This window comes from Falco rusticolus, chromosome 9 (genome assembly GCF_015220075.1).
Source record: "Falco rusticolus isolate bFalRus1 chromosome 9, bFalRus1.pri, whole genome shotgun sequence".
NCBI lineage: Eukaryota > Metazoa > Chordata > Aves > Falconiformes > Falconidae > Falco > Falco rusticolus.
Window position 1 is genome coordinate 18,633,157 of NC_051195.1, and position 18,679 is coordinate 18,651,835.

Below are 18,679 nucleotides of genomic sequence, written 5' to 3' on the forward strand. Positions count from 1 at the left end.
TTAACATGAGGAAACAGTCAAACAGACCTCAACATTTGCACAAGTAAAATGAACCTATTTAAAAAAAAAATTGCTGGAACGTTTTTTTCTTTCTGCTTGTGTCAAACTGCCTTCAACAGAAATTACTCATTTTTCCCTTTAACACATTACATTCCTTAAAATTAAGGTTGCTTCAGCATTGGGAAAACTATTTTGCTCTGTTTGATCATTATGTCATTTATATATTTAGAAAATGGCTGCTAAAGTACACATTTTTTCCAATAATAAAAAAATACGTAGCAAAAGTAGACACATTTCTTCTGGAAAAAGCAAAGTAAGTCCTTTATAGCAGAAGACTCTCAAGCCTTTTCGCCTTTTTTGTTATACCTAGAAAATTCATAATTTTTGGCTAAGTCACTCTGATATTTAAGTCTGTAATGGAAAAGCAACTGTGCTGTGAGTTATTGAAGCAAGCTTAAGTCACTGTTGATGCAGTTTTCCCCAGACAGTTTGTATTCTTTTGGGATTCTACTCAGGAAAAGCCTCCCCCCCCCACCCCAGCAATCATACTGCTCTAACTGTAAAAACTTTATTTACTGACTTCACACAGAAAAGTGTTGCAACTACACTAACAGCTGAAAGTCATCCAGTTTCTAGAGTTCCACCAGTGACTAGAAAAATCAGGTAACTGCATAAAGGGGCTGTTACTTCTTTTGGATACAGGCAAGATATTTCAGGAAGACACTTTGTCAGCCCTTGTAATTTAGGCAAGCGTGCACCATGAGTGCATGCTGTTTAGGAAAGCAGTAAGAAACATGCATTGCAAAATTAAACAGAACATCTCATAGAGATATACCAACACACAAAGGAATTCAGCAATAAGCTTTATGTGTATAGCTAGGGGTTTTAGATACTTGCTGGTATAAAATGCTCTGAAGTTCTGTTTTCTTTACTAGCTTCTGCAGTAGCTCACTATTTGTGCCTTCAAGTCTTAGCCTTCTTACTGCTCTCACTTCACCTTTTTTGCCTTGAAGTGTTTATGCCCTTCACAGAATTTCTCTGATGACTTCTCTTTTATGATCCATTCTTAAAAGTCATCAGCATTTTTAATGCTGGTTACACTCAGGTTACACTTGTGCCTGACACTATGTCATCCTTCCCTGGCAGATTGATGATAAACAGGGGAAGACATTAACGTCAAGGTACTCAAGAGCAGAGCTGCTAACGTGAAGACAAATAAAAGCAGGCAGGTAGCTTCATTAATAGCTGTAATTTGTTTCTGATATTTTTTGTTGTTGAGGATGCTTGCTTCTGTAAAGATATTTCAAATATTTATCAACTGAAATAAATATCAATGCTAAGGTTAGGTAAGCTATTCTCATGGCAGTTGTTACTGAACAGATTATTTTCAGTGCTCTTAAAATGCTGATGTACATCTAGCTCTGCTTTGAGACAGTTGTACAAATTATCCTGAAGTGTCATGTCTCTGGGCTATAGGCATAAGAAACATTTTACTTTACTTTTTTTACCCTTTACGCTTGCTTCTGGTGTCTACTAGTGAGCGATCCAAAATAATACCTGTGTAGTTGTCTGTTCATTTGCCCCAAACCATATCAAAAACCCCCAGAAGTACAGAACTTTTTGCACATGAGACTCAGGAATTTAAGAATTTTTTTCTTCTTCTTCTGCAACACAAATTACAGCTTGCAGATTAAAAATACTTAAGGAAATCACAATTCTTTGTCAATGTGGCATCCTGAGCTCTCTTTATCTCTGTTAGCAGGCAGACAACACAGCACTGCTTTCTGAGGGGAAACAAGTTAGGAGTCAAGGGTGACCACAACATGGATACATGGATAATATTCTCACCAACAGAGCACAGCCCTACCACAGAGCAGGCAGAGCTGGGTGCTGGGAAGAGGCTCCATCAACAGTCACACAAGGTCACAAAGCAAGCCCAGGGTTCATCTGGAGAGGCAAGTGAGGAACAACAGAAGATAAGGCCCAAAACAAGTCTGAGGTTCATCTAGCAGCCAGATCAAGACAAGAAACAAAACCAAAATTAGGACTCAAACCAACCACACTTATAACATTGCTTATACAGCAAGCAATTGCTTGGCCAAGGCCTCTGCTTAAATGTTGCTGCTGGGCCCATGGACCAGGTGTGTGGGTGGAGGCCCCAGATGAGACAGGTGAAGGCCATTAACACCTGTTGGCACCCTCTGTCCCCACCTGTAGGGTGTCAGGTGGGGTCTTTAAGGAACAGAAATGTTTGACTCTCTGAAGTCATTGAGATTGCAAATACAAGGTGCCAATTTTCTCTAGCTAAGCAGGCCTTTTCTGTTCTTCCAGGTGCAGGGAAGAGGTGTGCACTTTATGCCCTTTGGTATGTGGCTTACGACAAAAGTGCAGTAGACTTGAAGCTTCCAAAAATATTGGGTTGGTGCATGCAGTATTAGCCATGTCTTCTCAGATGTAGCGTTTACTGGCTGCAGTCATTCTGCACTCATGCTTTGTATTGCTCATGCACAATCATGCAGTGAAATAAGGGCCAAGATTTCCAATAAAAATAGAAACAAGACAAACTGCTGTCCACCACAGGTCAGGAATATCTGATTGGAAATACTTAAATAAATGCCATAGCCCTGTGTAATAGGTGTCAGAAGATGAAATCATAGTCCTTTCTGGCCTTAATTAACGTAAAATGGTATTAACACTTAAACTGTCTGTGTTCAGCGTGATTACAAATGTTAGCTTACTTTCAGTGCCAACCAGGCAGCTAGATAACTATCTACAGAACCAGGGCCAAGAAAGACTAAACGAGGAAGTCATTGTCAAAACCACAATTAGAATTCAAGAGTTTCTGCATTAAACTCATGTTGTTCAAGACTTTTCTCTTTCAGATACTGCCAACTAACAATGCTGTGGGTGATTTATCTCATCATCTGTATTACAAATACAAAGGCATTAACAGTGGTTGGCTTGTCTTCAGCGGGGTTCGCAGGCACAGCACCACATCAGTGCAGCATATAGCTTCCTGGGTCACATCTGGTCTGGGAGCAGGCCAGTCACTTTGTCACACTGCAGTCTGAGGTAACAAACATGAGGGAGGACTTGCAAGGTAAATGCTGTAATCTGTGCTTTGTAATTGCACAGGGAGCCAGCTCTAAAGTCTCAGCATCACGTTTCCACTACAAGGGAGGCAGGGCTAGCTGAGATAGGCCTGGTTAGATCCAATCTTTCCCTTACAAAGCAGCATAGGTGTCTCTGCAACGTAATTCCTAGAGCTTTTGGTTTGTGGAGGGCTTAACTTAGGTTCAGCATCAGTGACATGTCTAACCTTCCCTCACCTGGACTGATGCCATGCCTGCTGCAGAGACCTGATCCAGATAACTGCAGGACTGATTTAGGGACCATATACCTGAGTAGTTCTGTTGTCAGGGTCCTGAGGGCACTAATAGGTCTTAATGGACACAACCAGCTGCACCTGGGGCCCGCACCCACATCCTCTGTCCCCCGCCCAGGAGCTCTATTAAAGCACAGCCCTGGCTAAGCTGTGGGTCTTGGTGAGTTGGAGCTTTGTCTTTGTTCTGCTTAGTTATTATGGGCCCTGTTCAATTTATACTTGGAATGTGTTTAACTTTGCTTACCCATTGGGTTATAAGATTTGCTTCTGATTTGCAGATTGAGTTCTTAGTTCAGTTCCAGACCTGCCTCATCTCTTGAAAGCTGTTTTATTATCTGGACTGCTGGCTGAATCTGGATACCACCCTATGGCCTGTCCTGTTTACCTTGTGTGTGTACAGTGGGGTTGCGTGCTGGCTAGTGAGGTCCTTGTCCTGCTGGCTGTTGTGTGGGGCTCCCTATCCCTTGAGGAGCAGCTACCCCTTGCAGGTCTCTCATACTCCCCACAGACTCCGCTATTTTCTGTACTGCTTGCAATGTAGAACTACTTACAGGTTTGTGCACTGTGTTCTTTGCTACTGTGTTGTCTGGTTTTAATCATTCTGTAGCTATGTACTGATTTGCATGTTATTCTGGATAAAAACACAGGGATGGTAGCACTGTGCTAGGCCAAAGGTCCACCAGCTGAAAACTTTACCCTGAAGACCACGTATACAGGGAAGAAGGCTCGGGTCACATAGAGGGCTGTTTTTGCAACATGGTCTTCCAGCTTCCATTAACGTATAGTTAAAATAATACTTTTATGTTAAGTAGCTTTTAACTGTTTTTTCCCATTTTGCTTAAAAAAAATTAACCTATAAAGTTATTAGCATCTACATAGTGCTGTAGCAGTGAGTTTTATGGTTTGATAACACATTGCATGAAGAAGTAGCTGTCTTCTGTTCTGATGCGTCTGTTTGATAATTTGGCTTGATATCCTCTACTTTAGAGAAACTGTGTGTTCACTCTCTGATAACACTTTCTATCCTGCTCTGGTTTTTATAATATATTGGTTGGCATTTCACCCAGATTGCCTTCTTTCCAGGCTGAAAATATTGGTGTGTTTAGTTGGCCACCCTTGCTACATTTCCCTGTGGCTTTTGAAGTTCCACTTTGCACTTTTTTAAGCAGAACTGCATGTTATATTAAAGATGTGAGCAGACAATAGATCTGGACTAGATAATGATGGTGCAGTGATGTATCCTGTTCTGCTCTCCCCTTCTTTTGTAACGATTCCTAGTGCTCCACTTGAGCACACAGAACAGTTTCACGGAAGTATCTGTCACTGTACCAGGATCTCTGTTTTGAATGGTAATACTTAATTCAGGGGCTGTGACTTCCATGTTTCCCCCCACATGCCTCACTTTGCATTTTAGTGAAAGGATTTCATCCGCTATTTTGTTGCCCAGCCAGTCATTACTGGGAGATCTTTGTCCAAATGTTTATACCTAGCTTGTCTTGGTAGGCTGAGTATCTTAGTGTTGCTAGGAAAGATTGTCACCTGTTGCTCCATGCTTCCTGGGATATTTATTACTGATGAAAATGACCATGAGCATATATGTCTGTGGCGGTGAACATGGACAGTTGTTCTGTTCAAGTAATTCTTGTATGTTTCCTAGCCTTTAGCATGTCTTTAATGGAGCTGTGATTGTACATGTCAGTGTTTGGGTGCTCCCATTAACTTGCTTATTCTAACCCAGCTTTGGCCCTTATTGCTTGTTGCTTTCATCAGTTACTAATTTCTCAGAATGCATTTTATTCAAGCCCACAACTTCCAGTTTATTACTGTCTTCCCAAGAAAATACTCAGCTTCTGTGGGGCTTCATCTTACAGTTCCAGTTCCTTCTAATTTTGCTGTGTGCAGCACTTTGAGAACAATAGTTTTTTACTTTTCAAATAATCTATTATTTTAGCTTATGAAACTAGCTTGTGCTATCTCTTCTCTTAGCAGGGTAGATCTTTGGAATGACAGAAGTCTTGCTATCCAGGCCTCTAGAAAAGCAGTTTTCTCAGCAAACTTTCGGACTGATTAGGAGATAGTATGGTTACACCCAGCAAAGAGGACTCGTGCATTCCTAAACTTACCAGCCACTGAGAGGTGATCAGCCAAATGTTCAAAACTAGGTGTGTGTGGTGTTGGTTTCACCTTGTTGCATCTGAAATGTCTGTGAGCTTGGCTGAGATTCCCAGACCATATGTGTTTTTTCACTGCAGGGAGTATAAGTGGGAGGAGACAAGAGGATGGAGGTACAGATTGGTGAAGGCTACCTACCCACCGGCACTGAACCGCAGCCCTAACACTATGTGCAGATCTGTGCCACCGCTTCTCCTTTCCCACATGCCGATTGAAGTAGTTAGCAAAACACTGGCATTTAAAGCATCTTCACAGGAGTGGATGTGGACGGTGCTGCTTTCTTTTTATGCAGCAGAAAAGCCTTTCTGCAGGCTTGTATTTGGATGCGTTGGTTCACATTTTAAGTATTTTATACGACAGGAGCTAGAGACTTGATAATAATGAAGCTTTTTTGAAAGAGTACTGCATGGGTATATTGTTTTATAGATCCCATTTCCAACATCTGTTTTCCAGTCTGAAGAGATGTTAGACTTGATGGCCTGCTTTCCACTCTGACGGAAAGGCTGTAGTGATAGTGAGTAGTGTAAGAAGGCTGGACTGACTCTTCCTCTTCCTCTAACACTTTGCTCAGCCGGCTCCCTCTGGGAAGGAGCAGCAAATATTATCAGTGGCTTTTCATGGATGAGGTGGGGGATGGGGAGAGCAAGGCTGACTTTTTTTTTTTTTTCCTCCTTGCAGGAGGGAGAGGGTGGCTCAGCTGCCCTTCCTACTCTCGGCCAGCATCTTCCCCATGCTTCTGGGTGTGTGCTCTCCACTCGTGGACGGCCGGTCCCGGGTGGACGCCGGGGTGCGAGGGCCCTGCTGGACGGCACGTGTAAAGGGAAGGGAGTTTGCCCCAGCCCGCGGCGAACCCCTCGCCCGTCACCGCTGAGCAGGCTTTCCCTCCTCCAGCACAAAAACAAGGGATGATTTCAGAGGTGTCACCTCCGCTGCTGAGCGGGAGGTATGCGGCGTCAAACCGCAGCCTCTGCGAGTAACGGAATAATTCGCCTTTTCTCTTATTATCGTCATTTTATCTATTTTTGCTGTTGTTAAACAATCCCCGCCGTCACCAGCCTGGCACGCCAGCTGCGGCTCCCGGGGGGCAGGCGGGGAGAGGCGGCCGCCACCTTGGCTGTCCCCGGGGGCCGTGCCGGGCCAGCCCCAGTGCCGCCGCTGCCGGCTCGCCCCGCAGCGCGGAGGTGGGGTGGGGGCCGCGGCGAATCCCGCTCCAGCCGCGGGGATCCAGGGCGCGTTTTGCCGCCTGCCGGGAGGGCTCGGTGCGGCGAGCGCCCCGCCGAGCCGCCCCCTCCCCGCTCCCTCCCGGAGGGTCCGGCCAGGGGCGACGCGCGCCGCCGCCGCCGAGAGCACGTTTCGCGGCCCGGGGCTCCCTCTCCCGCGCCTGGGCTCGTCGCGCCATGGGAGCCGCCCGCCCGTGGGGGCCCGGGCCGTGAACCGCGCCTCGCCCCCTCCGAGTGCGGGGCGACAAGCCATGCCAGCATCGCCCCTTCCTGTGAGCTGGAGCTGCGGGCTGGCCGCGCCGCAGCTCTGGTACGTGTGTGGGACCGGTCCCGGGCTGCTGGGGGAGGGGGGGAGGGACGGAGACCCCTGCTTTCGGACCCCCTCCCTTTCCCCCCTCTCCCTATTTTTCCCTCCTTCCCCTCCCGCTTAGCTGCTTGGCTCGGTGCAAAGTTGAGCTGGGGGGGCAGGGGTACCTCCGCGGCCGGGCTCGGAGCTGTTCCGAGGCGGGGAGGGAGGCAGGCGGGCAGGCTGGGGGTTATTCATATGCAAAACGTAGTTTGTTGGCCGAAAGAGCAAAAAAGTCCGGTCTCCCTGGCTGTGCTGGAGCGTGTTTGCGCTGCAGCAGCCAGAGCCTGCCTGGAAAAACCCGCCAGGCGAGAGAAACTGCCTGCAGCCTCCGCGGAGGGCAGGGAACAATTAAAAGGGACCCTGCCCGGCAGCAGGGGCTCCCGGGCAGCCGGAACAACCCCGCAGCTGCCCTCCCCCGAAAAAAGCCCAGGCGAGCGAGGGCCGGGCGGCAACATCATCCTCCGGAGTGCCGGTGGCGTGCGGGGCCGGGGGGCGCACCCCCGGGGGCCGCTTACTGCTTTCGCCGCGGCAGAAGCCGGGCGCGTCCGGATGGGCGCCGCGGGTCCCCAGCGCTCCCGCTGCGGCCGGCCCCATTGTCTGCAGCCCCGGGGAGGGCTTCTGGGGTTGGGGGGGCACGGCCAGCGGCGGGGCCGGGCCACGAGGAGCCGCTGCCTCTCCCCTAGGCGGGCCCTGCCTGCCCCTGCCCCTTCCCTTCCCCCCCGGGGTCCGCCTGCCTGCACTGACGGAGCCGGAGCCCGGCGGGGCGGCAGCCCCCGAGGTGCTCCCGGGGCGCTGAGCTCCTACCCAGCTGGTCTGGGAGCTGGGGAGAGGCGGCGGTGGTCTGCTGGCAGCTGGAGGTTTGGTGTTGGCGGGGATGGTCCCTGCCGTGCTCGAGATGGAGCCAGGGGAGAAGGATGCGGTTCACCGAATGGGATGGGTAAGGAGAAAGGAGCAGGCGGCCTGCCGGGAGGCAGGACGGGTTAACCTTACCGAGGCATGGCTGCTGGTGCCGGAGGGCGAGCGGCGCGCCGTGCTGGGTCCGCAGGCTGGGTTCGCAAAGGGCCCAGGCGCAGCGGTAGGCAAAGGAGTCGCGCCCGCCGTGTGCCCGGCCCGGCCTGCTGCACCCCAAAGATATTTAAAGAGCAACGTAGTCCGCATCACTTGTGTTTTGGCCTGTGCAGCAGCAGCCCGGCGTGGTGGGATGCTACTTCTTTAAGGAGGAGAGGGGAACATGCAAGTAGGCGTCTAGAGCGGGTCAGGAGCACCCCGATGGCTGTGCATGCACCCTTTCCGGGGCAGGGGGCTGCACCAGCGTGGCTCTGGCCAGAGAGCTCTTTTTGGAGGTGTTAATACGGAATGGCAAAACTGGGCAGAGATGTACTGCAGCCTTATGTATCTAAATGTGACCGAGCAGACTTCTAGGGCAAAGGTGCCTCTTTAAATTTTAAAGCAAGTGGGGAAACCTGTGGAAATAATAATAAAAAAATAATCTTCCAAATAGTAGCTCTTCGCAGCTGTTCTCGATACTGTTTTTAAGGTACTCTGGTGGAGAAGCAGAAGGCTATACTGAGCCATAATCACCTTGTTTTCATTAATGCCAGTCAACACGAATTAGGAGTAGAGATTGAATCCAGAGAACTTCACATTTATATTTGGTCTGGGCAAAACTGGGCGGGTAGCCTGGTCAGCCCTGACTGTAGGGGAGAAGGTTGGCTGATGCTTTTCAGAACCGGTTTCCTGGCAGCACAAGGATGGGTGGTGGTTGCTCTTGGGATGATGTTCAGTCCTTCTGGACAAGAGGGGTTGGTTGTGCTGGGGGAGACAAGGACAGGCTGGGTGGCACAAAGCAGGTAATTGGGGGTGAATTCAAAGTGGGGTGTACTGAGGAACTTTCTAATACCTAGGGTTTCTGTAAAACCTAAGTCTTCACTGTGTAGTAATTCAAAATCTCCACTGATAGTGTTTTATTAGGGCTGGCTGGCGTGCTACCCAGGGTTGTTAAAGCTGGCCTAAGCATTTCCATCCTGCTTTCTGTTTTCAGTTACTTACATTTCAAAACACCTTTCAGGCTGAAATTTTCCAGGCTTAATCTTTGCCTGAAGGTTCTTCCCTCCACCTCCCCCTTCTTTTAATTGAGTTTGAGATAAGGTGATTCAGTTAGTGTTTTTTTCTTTTAAGGCAAAACCCCTGAAGAATGCAGTCAAATGTTATAAAAAAGAAATGCAGTGTTTGAAGCAGCATAAATGTAGAATTAGAGGCATATGATTAGCTGACGGGTTTTGTTTGTTTTGCTTGTGCTTTTTTGTATTCAAAAGTACCTGGAGTGTTCTGGTGGAATGGGCCTTCATTTGGAGAACCCTTAGAAATTACTTGGTATATTTTTACTTTTTAGCATTCCCTCTGTTAAGGTCAGTGTTTGGCTACATTGAACAGAGCTTAAAGCAAGCCCATGTTCCTGCCTGGGCTGGGGGGGAGGATACTTGCACATGCGGTGTGAGTCTTCACAATGGATTTTTGGTGCCAGTTGTTTGAGGCTTAATCCGGTTTTGTGGTTTAAGCATGTGTGGTTCCTTGCCACACTTTTTCTTTTTTCTTTTTTCTTTTTTTCTTTTTTTTTTTTTAAATCGTTCTAATATAATAGAGCTTTTCCTAACCCAGGAGGGCTTTTTTTTTTTTTTTGGTGCTATTTTTTAAAATCCGTTTCACTCGCTGTGCAGGCTCCAAGGTGCATGAAGTCATGACATTGCAAAATGTTAAACATTGACATCTCTTGCTGAATTCACTGAGAGGATGTATTTCACAGCAGTCTTCAGCTTCCCATGTACTGGAGAGAAGTAGGATGCGGTGGCAGCCCTGCCTTATCCAGACTTACAATCCAAGCACGGAGGTGGCCTTCCGGGTCCAGCAAGGACAAAAATTCAGGAGGAAAGCCTTGGTGCTTGGTCTGCTCAACATCATCTTGTGTCACTGATGTCAGTGGGAAAAGGATTATGCTTTGAGTGTGTGCCTTTGTCTGTGTGAAACTGAGGTGGCATCCTGCAGTGCCTGTCCCAGATTTGCAGTTATGCTACTGGAAAGGGTTGACTTAACTCAAAGTTTAATATATGTGGCTAAGGCATGCCTCGTTGCCTTAAGAGTGGCATAATCCTGTAAAGCAAAGCAGAGAAATTACACGTAGTAAAACGGAAAACAAGTGTTCTTGAATGACGTGTCAGAGTATAGAAACATTATGCGAAACAGGACTGCGGGAAGAGACATCTTGGGGACAGTCAGTGGGGGGGGACTTTGGGGGTGCCTCTGCACAGGGAACTTGGGGAGGCCTCTTTACAAGACTCTGTATGAAGTCACTCGCAGTACTGAGAAGGCAGATGAGAAGTTTCATTTTTATTTCTTAACCAAAACTAAATGGAACTGAAGAAGGGGGGGAAAGGGAAAATTAAAGCTAATTCCCTCCTCCTAACCCATTTCCCTTCTTTTCATATACAAAGTATTGTGCAGAGTTATCAGTAGATGCAGGGAATTAGGCGGGTTTTAAAAGCAGGTTGACATCGGTGCAGCTGGGAAGAATAGGCAGTTGATATGTCATAATCCTGAAAAGACTGGAAAAAGCTTTTGCGTCTAACATGAGGGTCAGATTTTCCGGTGTCTGTCATCTTGGGTGTCTCTTGTGTCTTCCTGTAGAGCATCTGCTGCTGGAAGATGAGATGCTTTTCAATTCAGAGTTGTAGATATGAGCTTGAGTGACAACTTCGAAGTCAGATTGTGGGCCTTATTGCTTGGGACCTGTGCATTATTAAGTGGCTTTTATGAAAGCTTCCAGGTCTTGTTTCCCTGTCAGACCAATCTCAAGTGACTTTTAAAAAGATACCTAAACACTGAACAAAATTTATTTAATTAGTGCATCTGACATAGTGAAACCAAGCTCAACTAGTCGTAGCTGGGTCATTATTTTTCCCCATGCACCTGTGTTTGTTCAGGGGTCACTTGCTGTCTTTCATGATGCCATAATAAAGCTGCCACCATTTTGAGTTAATCTCTCTTTCTCCCCCCATCTTCCAACAAGAATCAAGTTATGGATCAGAATCTTGATGGACATTACCTCTATAAAGAAAACTTGCTTTATTTTTTTTTATCCTTTTGTGTACGGGGAAAGTAAATAAGAAAAGCAGGGAGAGTGTTTTGGACTGGATTTTCTTTCTTTTTTTTCTGGAAGCCTTCCAGCAGTATAGGGTTAAATTCCCCAATTACTTTGTAGGCAAAATTCTCATTATAATTATTTGGAATTTTGACCAAGATGGGACTAAAAGGTTTAGCCCTTGATTAGCTTTTTAGCAGTATTTGTTGAGGATTATAGCAGTCGGTGGGATTGGTCCAGATTTATTACTGTGAATGAGCAAAACTTAAGCAACTGACCTTAAAACCAGCTTTCAGCTTTGCACATGAATTAGAAGAGATAAGTCAGCTCAAGTAACAGACAGCTTCGGGATGCACTGTTATTATCTGGGGAAGTTCCCTGCAAACCCTCCTGCGCATATTACCTGTGTTACTTCATAGAGATGCCTGTCCTCTGCTCTCAGGGAGGTTATGGTAGGTCCCGCCTGATTTGGCTTTCAGAAGAGAGCACCGAAGTAAGTTTGTTTCTGTCCAGGATGGTGGAGAACTGCCAAGTTGTTATATTGCCCCATGAGGTTTATGTTTGATAATCCTGCTAAGTCAACATAGATATTTTGGAAATATAATTGATTTCTTGCTATGAAATGTGACCAATATGATAGTAATTCGTTGTCCTTAAGAAATGATGTGAGGCAATTTGCAGCTGCTGCAGGCATCAACAGTCATGTCCAGTGTTTTAAATGGAAAAGGGAAGGTAAAATGTTTCCTAATGTTACAGAAAACAAGACTTTAGTATTAAACTTGTAGCTACCTAGTATTTTGGTCCTAAATGTGGAAGGGTAAACAAAGAAATAACAATGTAATTTAGTTTTATTAGACACTTTATTTAAAAAGCATTAGACAGTTTTTACCTAGTGGTTAAGGTTGTTGTGGTGGACTAGTATTCATAAAGACTGTGGGCTTTCTTTAAGGGAAGCAAAGATTTCTTGCTGATCGGCATTTCTCCCAAGAGCTTGCAGTCACCTTGGGGGTCAGGTGTTCAAAGTCCCAGACAAATGTAACTGAAGTCTAGTATTAACTGGAGGGGAAAAAAGAAAGATTTTTTTTTTTTCCTTCAGGGGGTCTTTTCTGGATCTTTTCTGGAAAACCTAAATTCACTCCAGTGGCAAATTGAAACATGTATAAAACTGTTGCTGTTCTTGTGCCCCATATTGTCATCTCTGAGCAATACAAATACTAGCAGCCTTTGCCATCTTCTTTACTGCAGCATTTAAATGCCAGTTTCCTACAAATATCAGCATTTTGTGCTTTCCAAGAAAAAGGGAAGTCTTCAACCACTCCATGCTTATAGCCTCTAATTTTGGCCCTGAAAAGAAGCAACACTGGCTTTGATGCTTTCCTACATTCTTGCTAGGCAGGTATGTTTTTCTGTGTTAAAAGAAAAAAAAACCCACAAAAACCAAAACAGGATGGTCTTGTCTCTTCAGTTCTGAAACAACCATGTTGCAATTTCCAAATGCAGGTACAGTCGTATTATCATGTAATTATAATGATGATTTAAAAAAAATACAGAATTGTTATAAGTGAAGTTTCTAATTGATAATTTTGATGATCACACTTCCCAAACTTCTACAACAGCAGTGGCAACTGCTTATGTAGAGAAATAATAGGAGCGAAGCATTATATACAGTTATCTTCAAAAATCCAGTTTCTGTTTCCACTCCAGATCTCCCGTACCCTCTTGACATTCTGCTTCTGTTTCAGGGCTGATAAAGAGAAAAAAACTTTTATCTCTTCAGTCCCCCTCCTGATTCACACATTCCCATGCTGCCTGGCTCTCCTTGTTTGCTTGCTTTCCTCCTTGCTTTCCTGGCTATAGCCTCTGCAAGTAGCTCACATTTCCTCTCCTGCCACTGTTATGTAGCCCGGCCGCTAATGGCTACAGATCTGCTGCTTGCTTCCAACTGGTTTTGCAGCCCTCCAGGCTATCCTTTGGAATGAGGAGCCCAGTCTCTGTCAAAACCACAAGAAACTGGGGAAGCTTTTTGCAGGCTGCCAACAACTATTTCATGGACCTGCTGACGTGATGCCGAGGTCCTCTTTGATTCATGGAGTGACTAGTAATGGCCGTGTCCCCCTTCCCCCGTGTGTCTCCAGAGAAGGGTAGGGGGAGGAATGGACTCGGATTACCTTCCTTTCAGCTTTGTATTTATTTTGCTGTTTCAGTGTCTGACCCAGCTTTATGTATAGTGCATTTCTGCAGGAGCTCTTCAGGTCTCCTTTTCTGTGGCCTTTGAAGCATTATGCGCAATGATAAACAACTGCACGTGTCTGCTTAGTCTCTCCAGGTTGGATGTTTTGCTGTGATGGAGGAGGGATGCAGTTAGCTTGTTTATTGCATGTTTGGGTGTTATTTTGTTATCTATTACATTGGCATATATTATTAACACATAACATATTAATTATATATTATACTATTGTATTATGACATGTAAATGTATATTATTAACATATAAATAATATAATGTATTATTTATATGTTGTTTTCTGATCTGACCTTAGAAGTGTGTTTAGCCTTGTCTTGTACAGCAGCGCTGACTCTAAAATGGTATTTGAGTGTGTGGAAAAACTGCTGTCCCAGTAATAACGTTCACCTGATATGTAATATAAAGATGTGATACAGAATAATCTTATCTTTAGGTAAGATACTTGGTTTATATGTTGTAGTACACAGGATCAATCAGCTTACTACTGCTGAATAAACAAGACCTAGGCTTCAAAAAGCTTTAAATAAGCTATTCAAAAAGAGTTTGGGGAGTTACTCTTAGCCTTGGTAGGTACTGTGGCCACTGGGCAGGCTGCTGAGGCAGTCAGAAACAAGCTCGCTGCCAGCGTGCTGGTTTGGGGAGCAGCAGGAGCTGGTGGTCCCACAGAGAGGCGGTGCATGTTGGCTGTGCTGGACCATCCCCTCGGCAGGCTAACGAGCTTATCTTGGAGGAGTGCAGTGCTGTTTGCTGCAGGTAGTTTTAAGCTTTCTGCATCCCTTCTGCTGTAGATATTTTTTGTGGTCTGGGGGTCTGTTCTGCTTGTGGAGCCTGCCCTTCACATGCCCTGTGCCAGTCAAACCTGGCCAGTGTAGTACCATTAAACGTTTCTGGGGTGTTAAGTAGATTGGGCAACACTAGTGTAGCTCTCCCCACCATCTGCAGAGCTCAGACCAGGCTGTGGGCAAGTGTAGCCTCCATAAGATCACCTTGCTGGCTTCAAGGTGGGGTTGAGGTCATAGGAAGGAGTGGTGGTGTCAGGAGCCTGGTAGCACCCTTCTTCCCTTTTTTACCTTCTTTGGAATCTAGGATTCTCTCTTCCCCTCCCCCCCCCCCCTTTTTACTTTCTGTAGGGGTCAGAATTTTAGACATCATCCCTGTTTTTCTTGTTCTTCCTTTTCTTTCCCTCTTCCCATTAGTGAGGTGTAGGTGGCCTGTAGCTGACTTGATTTTTGAGCTCAAGGAATTTAAAGGAATGACGACGAAGGGAGGGCACCTTTCGGCCTGATGCTACAGAGCCTCTTGCTCTGCCTGCTCCCATTTTTAGGCTGCCCTTGTCTACTCATCTGATCTATTCAGACAGCTAAATAAAGCTTTAAAAGCCTTCACTTAAAAGCACCATGTGCTTAGAAACTATGTACTGATGAGAATTGCTTTACATGTAAAAAAACCCAACCCATCTTGAAGGATATTGATTTGGAGCATGAAGATTCTGTTGTATCTTCTGAGATGACTGAATTGTATTTGGGGAGTTGGGGACTTCCGCATCGCAGTTGTATTTGGGGACAAAAGCTTAGGACAAATGTATGGTATTCTGTTGAGGGCTAATATATTAGTAGTCATGATGATGAAGCAGAGACAACTGCCTGCATAATACGTTTGAAATCGCTAGGCAGGATGGAATCAAGGCTTGCAATATAACACCATGCACCAGTATCTTATCTTGGGAGATGACATTGGGAACAGCAATTCTTCCCTGGTTCAGCTCCCCTGTGAGTAACACTAAGTTAGACATCTTCAGAGAGTTGGTTACCTCTCCCATTTGATCTGGAATTGTAACGTGGTGGGCAGCTGATGGGCAGTAAAAGAATGAAGGATGCCCTGGTGATGGTGTATGAGTGTGTACACACACACAAAGTAAACTCAGCTGTGGTTTTTTTTTTTTCCTGAATGTCCTTACAGTGATCGTTGAACATAACGATGTAAACTTTACCTGTTCTTACTCAAGGGGAGAGGTGGTTAATAAACTGTTAATAAGGCTGAGAAAATTCAAACTTCTTAGAACTGACATAAAACAGTAAACATGTGATGTTTCCTGTTGAGCTCCATTTGCTTTTTCGTTTGTGTTAAATGTTCCATTTTGCAATATGCTAATATTTTCAAAGCTTTCGTGTTAATTGAACGTTATGTCCAACACCAGTATTTCTAATTCTACCTGTGTACTTTTAAATATTAAAAAAGGGTTGGTTTAGTGTATATGCACCCTTCATTAATTAGGGTTATGTTAAAGCTGTTTTTTATCTCTTTCTATTTCAGAGTTAATGCTGTAGCACCAGAGACCAGCAATGGGAGTATGCGGTTTTCTATTGAAAAGTTCTCTCAAGAGCTCATGATTTTTTTCCATCTCTCCTCTTAACATTTCTACTACTCCGCAGACATGGCTCACCATGCGAGGCCTTCCAGAATAGTCAAAAAGGAAGAGTTAGGTAAAAGGAAAACTAACCAGGGCAAAAAGAAATCTAGCCAAGTAAGAAAGAAAACCACAAAGGCTTCCACAAAAGCTGTTAGTTCTGGAAAAGGCAAAAAGCCAGTGCAAGAAAAAGATGTTAAGAAAAAACAGCAAGAAAAGAAACCAATCATGAGCTCTTCAGGTAGACTTCTCAGAAGCAGTGTAACCAGAGCCCTGTCTGGAGCATCTTGGGTGAGTTTGGACAAAGCTGACAATATCCTCTTTCATAACCAGGATTCTTTCAACATCAATGGCTTTACAATGTCTCTCCGTAACCGATCGTTCTCCCGTAGATTGTCCCAAACTCCAGCAATTGCAAAACCCAGGAAAGCTGCAGTACAAAAAAGGCTAGAAACAAAGGAAAAACATGAACAAGAAGCCCTGGCAGCAGTAGAAGAAAAAAGCGCTGAAGCAGGCGAAAGAGTTTTGAAAGAAGATTTAGCACAAAATGAGTTAGTGCCTCTGCCTGTAGAAGATGCTCCATGTAGTGCAGGTGAAGAGCCTGCTACCACATGTGCTAGTCAAGATGGAGAGGTAGAAATACCTGAAGCAAATAACTCCATTCCAAGCAGTCAGGTAACTGATAATGATACAGAAACGTCAGAGGTGACATACAAGCATGAAGACCTGTCCTGTGAGCAGATACCCAGCGATCTCGATACAGGTAGTTCAGCTGAAGTATTTGTTGAAGATGCTGCACTTGTGCTTCCGTCTTCTCCTTCTGACTCCATAATCACCTCTGAATCAAACTTGAAAGTGTCTGTAGAGACTCCCTTCGATCTGGTGCCTAACAGTGAAGAACCTGACTCTGGTGCTGTCGATACCTCAGACCTCACCTCAATGGTACTGTTAGAAGAGTCGGTCCCACTTGCCAAATCCCACATAGAAGCAGAGTTGGACCTGGTGCTACCTAGGGAAGAACAAGACTCAAATTCTGCATCTGTAGTTACCTCTGAGTTTAACTCACAAGAACATTCATTAGAAGATGCAAGCTCACTTGCAGAGTCCTGCTTGAAGGCAGACTGGGATTTAGAGTCTGAGAATAAAGATAGTGATTCAAATTCCAGCTCTGTAGCTGCCACTGAATCAAATTCGCTTTTACGGTTTGAAGGTGCAAGCTCACTTGCAGAATCCCACATGAAGGTAGTTGTGGATTTTGTACCCATTCACAAAGAACTTGACTCAAATTTGGATTTGAGCTGTACAAGAGAGAATTCAGAATCTGAGTCAAACCCCACATTTACAGTATGTGAACCAGTTTCTGATACCTCTTTAAACAATATTGAAGTGGAGGACATTGAACAGCTTGTTAAATGTATTGATGCAGAGACATTAATTTTGAATTCAGGTTATGTCCCCACTTTATCTTCAGTTTTAGAAAAAAGCACAGTTGATAAAATCTCTGGTGAAAGCTCTGGACAATTCTCTGAAGGTTTTATTTCAGAGTTGCCTTCAAGCATGGAAATCTCTGCTCTTGCCTCAGAAAAAGCCATAAATGCGGATTTGCCAGCTGACTCAAGACTGCAGCATAATGATTATTCATCACAGCTGGGAAGTGTCAGAGTAAGCTTGAATTTGGTTCAGGACAACGTGAGCGACAGCACTGAAGCAATTGAGGCCTCAGGGTCGTCCTCTCTTAAAAATCCAGCTGGTGGTTACCCTGTTCCATATTCATCTCTGCTCCCTATGCTAGAGAAAAAGAAACGAAGGCGTTGTGGAGTCTGTGAGCCCTGTCTGCGGAAAACAAATTGTGAAGAATGCAGCTGTTGCAGGAAACGCAAAACTAGTCACCGGATATGTAAAAAGAGAAAATGTGAAGAACTGAAAAAGCCACCACCACCAATCATGTTACCTTTTGAGGTAAGCCAAAGAAGCTGCAAATTAAGGCACTCTTTTGAGGCTTGCGGTACATCTTGAAGTTCTGCAAAGGGACATACAGCTTTAGAGAGCTTAGGGTTACTGTTGGAGCTAACAGGTTGTATAGTAACTTTCTTTTGCCATCTGTAGAGGTGTAGATTAAAGTGAGCTGGTGTTATTCTTGTTTCTGGTGTGTAAATGCATAAAATCAGAGGTAGGTATGGCTTTAACTCTGTGTTACAGATACTGGCCAAAACAATGAATGAATTGAGGGCACAAAGAGATGAGAAAGGCTTAAGTGCAGAATGTGGGGAAGGGGGGGAATGAGGATTTTTTTAGGAGACTGAGTTATTAGGGGGAGAGTCTGTATTTCATAATATTTAAGGTTAAAAAGCAAAGGAAGGCAGACTGTTTGCTCTTTAATTCAGTTAAAGTAATTTGCTTGTGATGCCAGATTTGGTGGAAATAAATTTATAAACCTCAGGACCAAACTGTAGCTGCATTTTCCCCTTCCACATCTCTCTGCCTTTCTAATTGTCTATTCTTTTGTTTCTCTCATTTCACTTCTCCTGCCTGTCTCCCTTTGTCTTTTACCACATCCCCCATACATACTTTCTTTTTCTGTGTTTCTTACTCATTTTTCTGATTCATCAGCCTTTTGTAACCCAGGTCATTACTTTTGGAACAAAGAGGAGGGGAAAAGACAGTCTGTATGCCCCTGTGATAACAGCAGTGACCTTCTGAGACATTTCAGTTCAAGATCAGGCTTTAAATCAGGTAAGTAGGGAGTTGAACATAGATTTCCCACAT

General features: G+C 45.0%; 1 protein-coding gene across 6 annotated transcripts in view; it reads left to right on the forward strand.

Moving 5' to 3' along the window:
* Positions 1–6,872: 6,872 nt before the first annotated feature.
* The window catches only part of TET1 (tet methylcytosine dioxygenase 1), an 80,350-nt gene continuing 68,543 nt past the window's right edge, over positions 6,873–18,679 (forward strand). For 5 of the 6 annotated variants that reach the window (XM_037401021.1, XM_037401024.1, XM_037401027.1 and 2 more), the window contains exons 1-2: positions 6,873–7,087; positions 15,820–17,872. In XM_037401021.1, the coding sequence (XP_037256918.1) occupies positions 15,941–17,872 (1,932 nt within the window). In that variant the 5' untranslated portion in view covers positions 6,873–7,087; positions 15,820–15,940. Of the gene's footprint in view, positions 7,088–7,866; positions 8,064–15,819; positions 17,873–18,679 lie in introns of those variants that run through there. The other variant, XM_037401022.1, reaches the window with a different exon arrangement.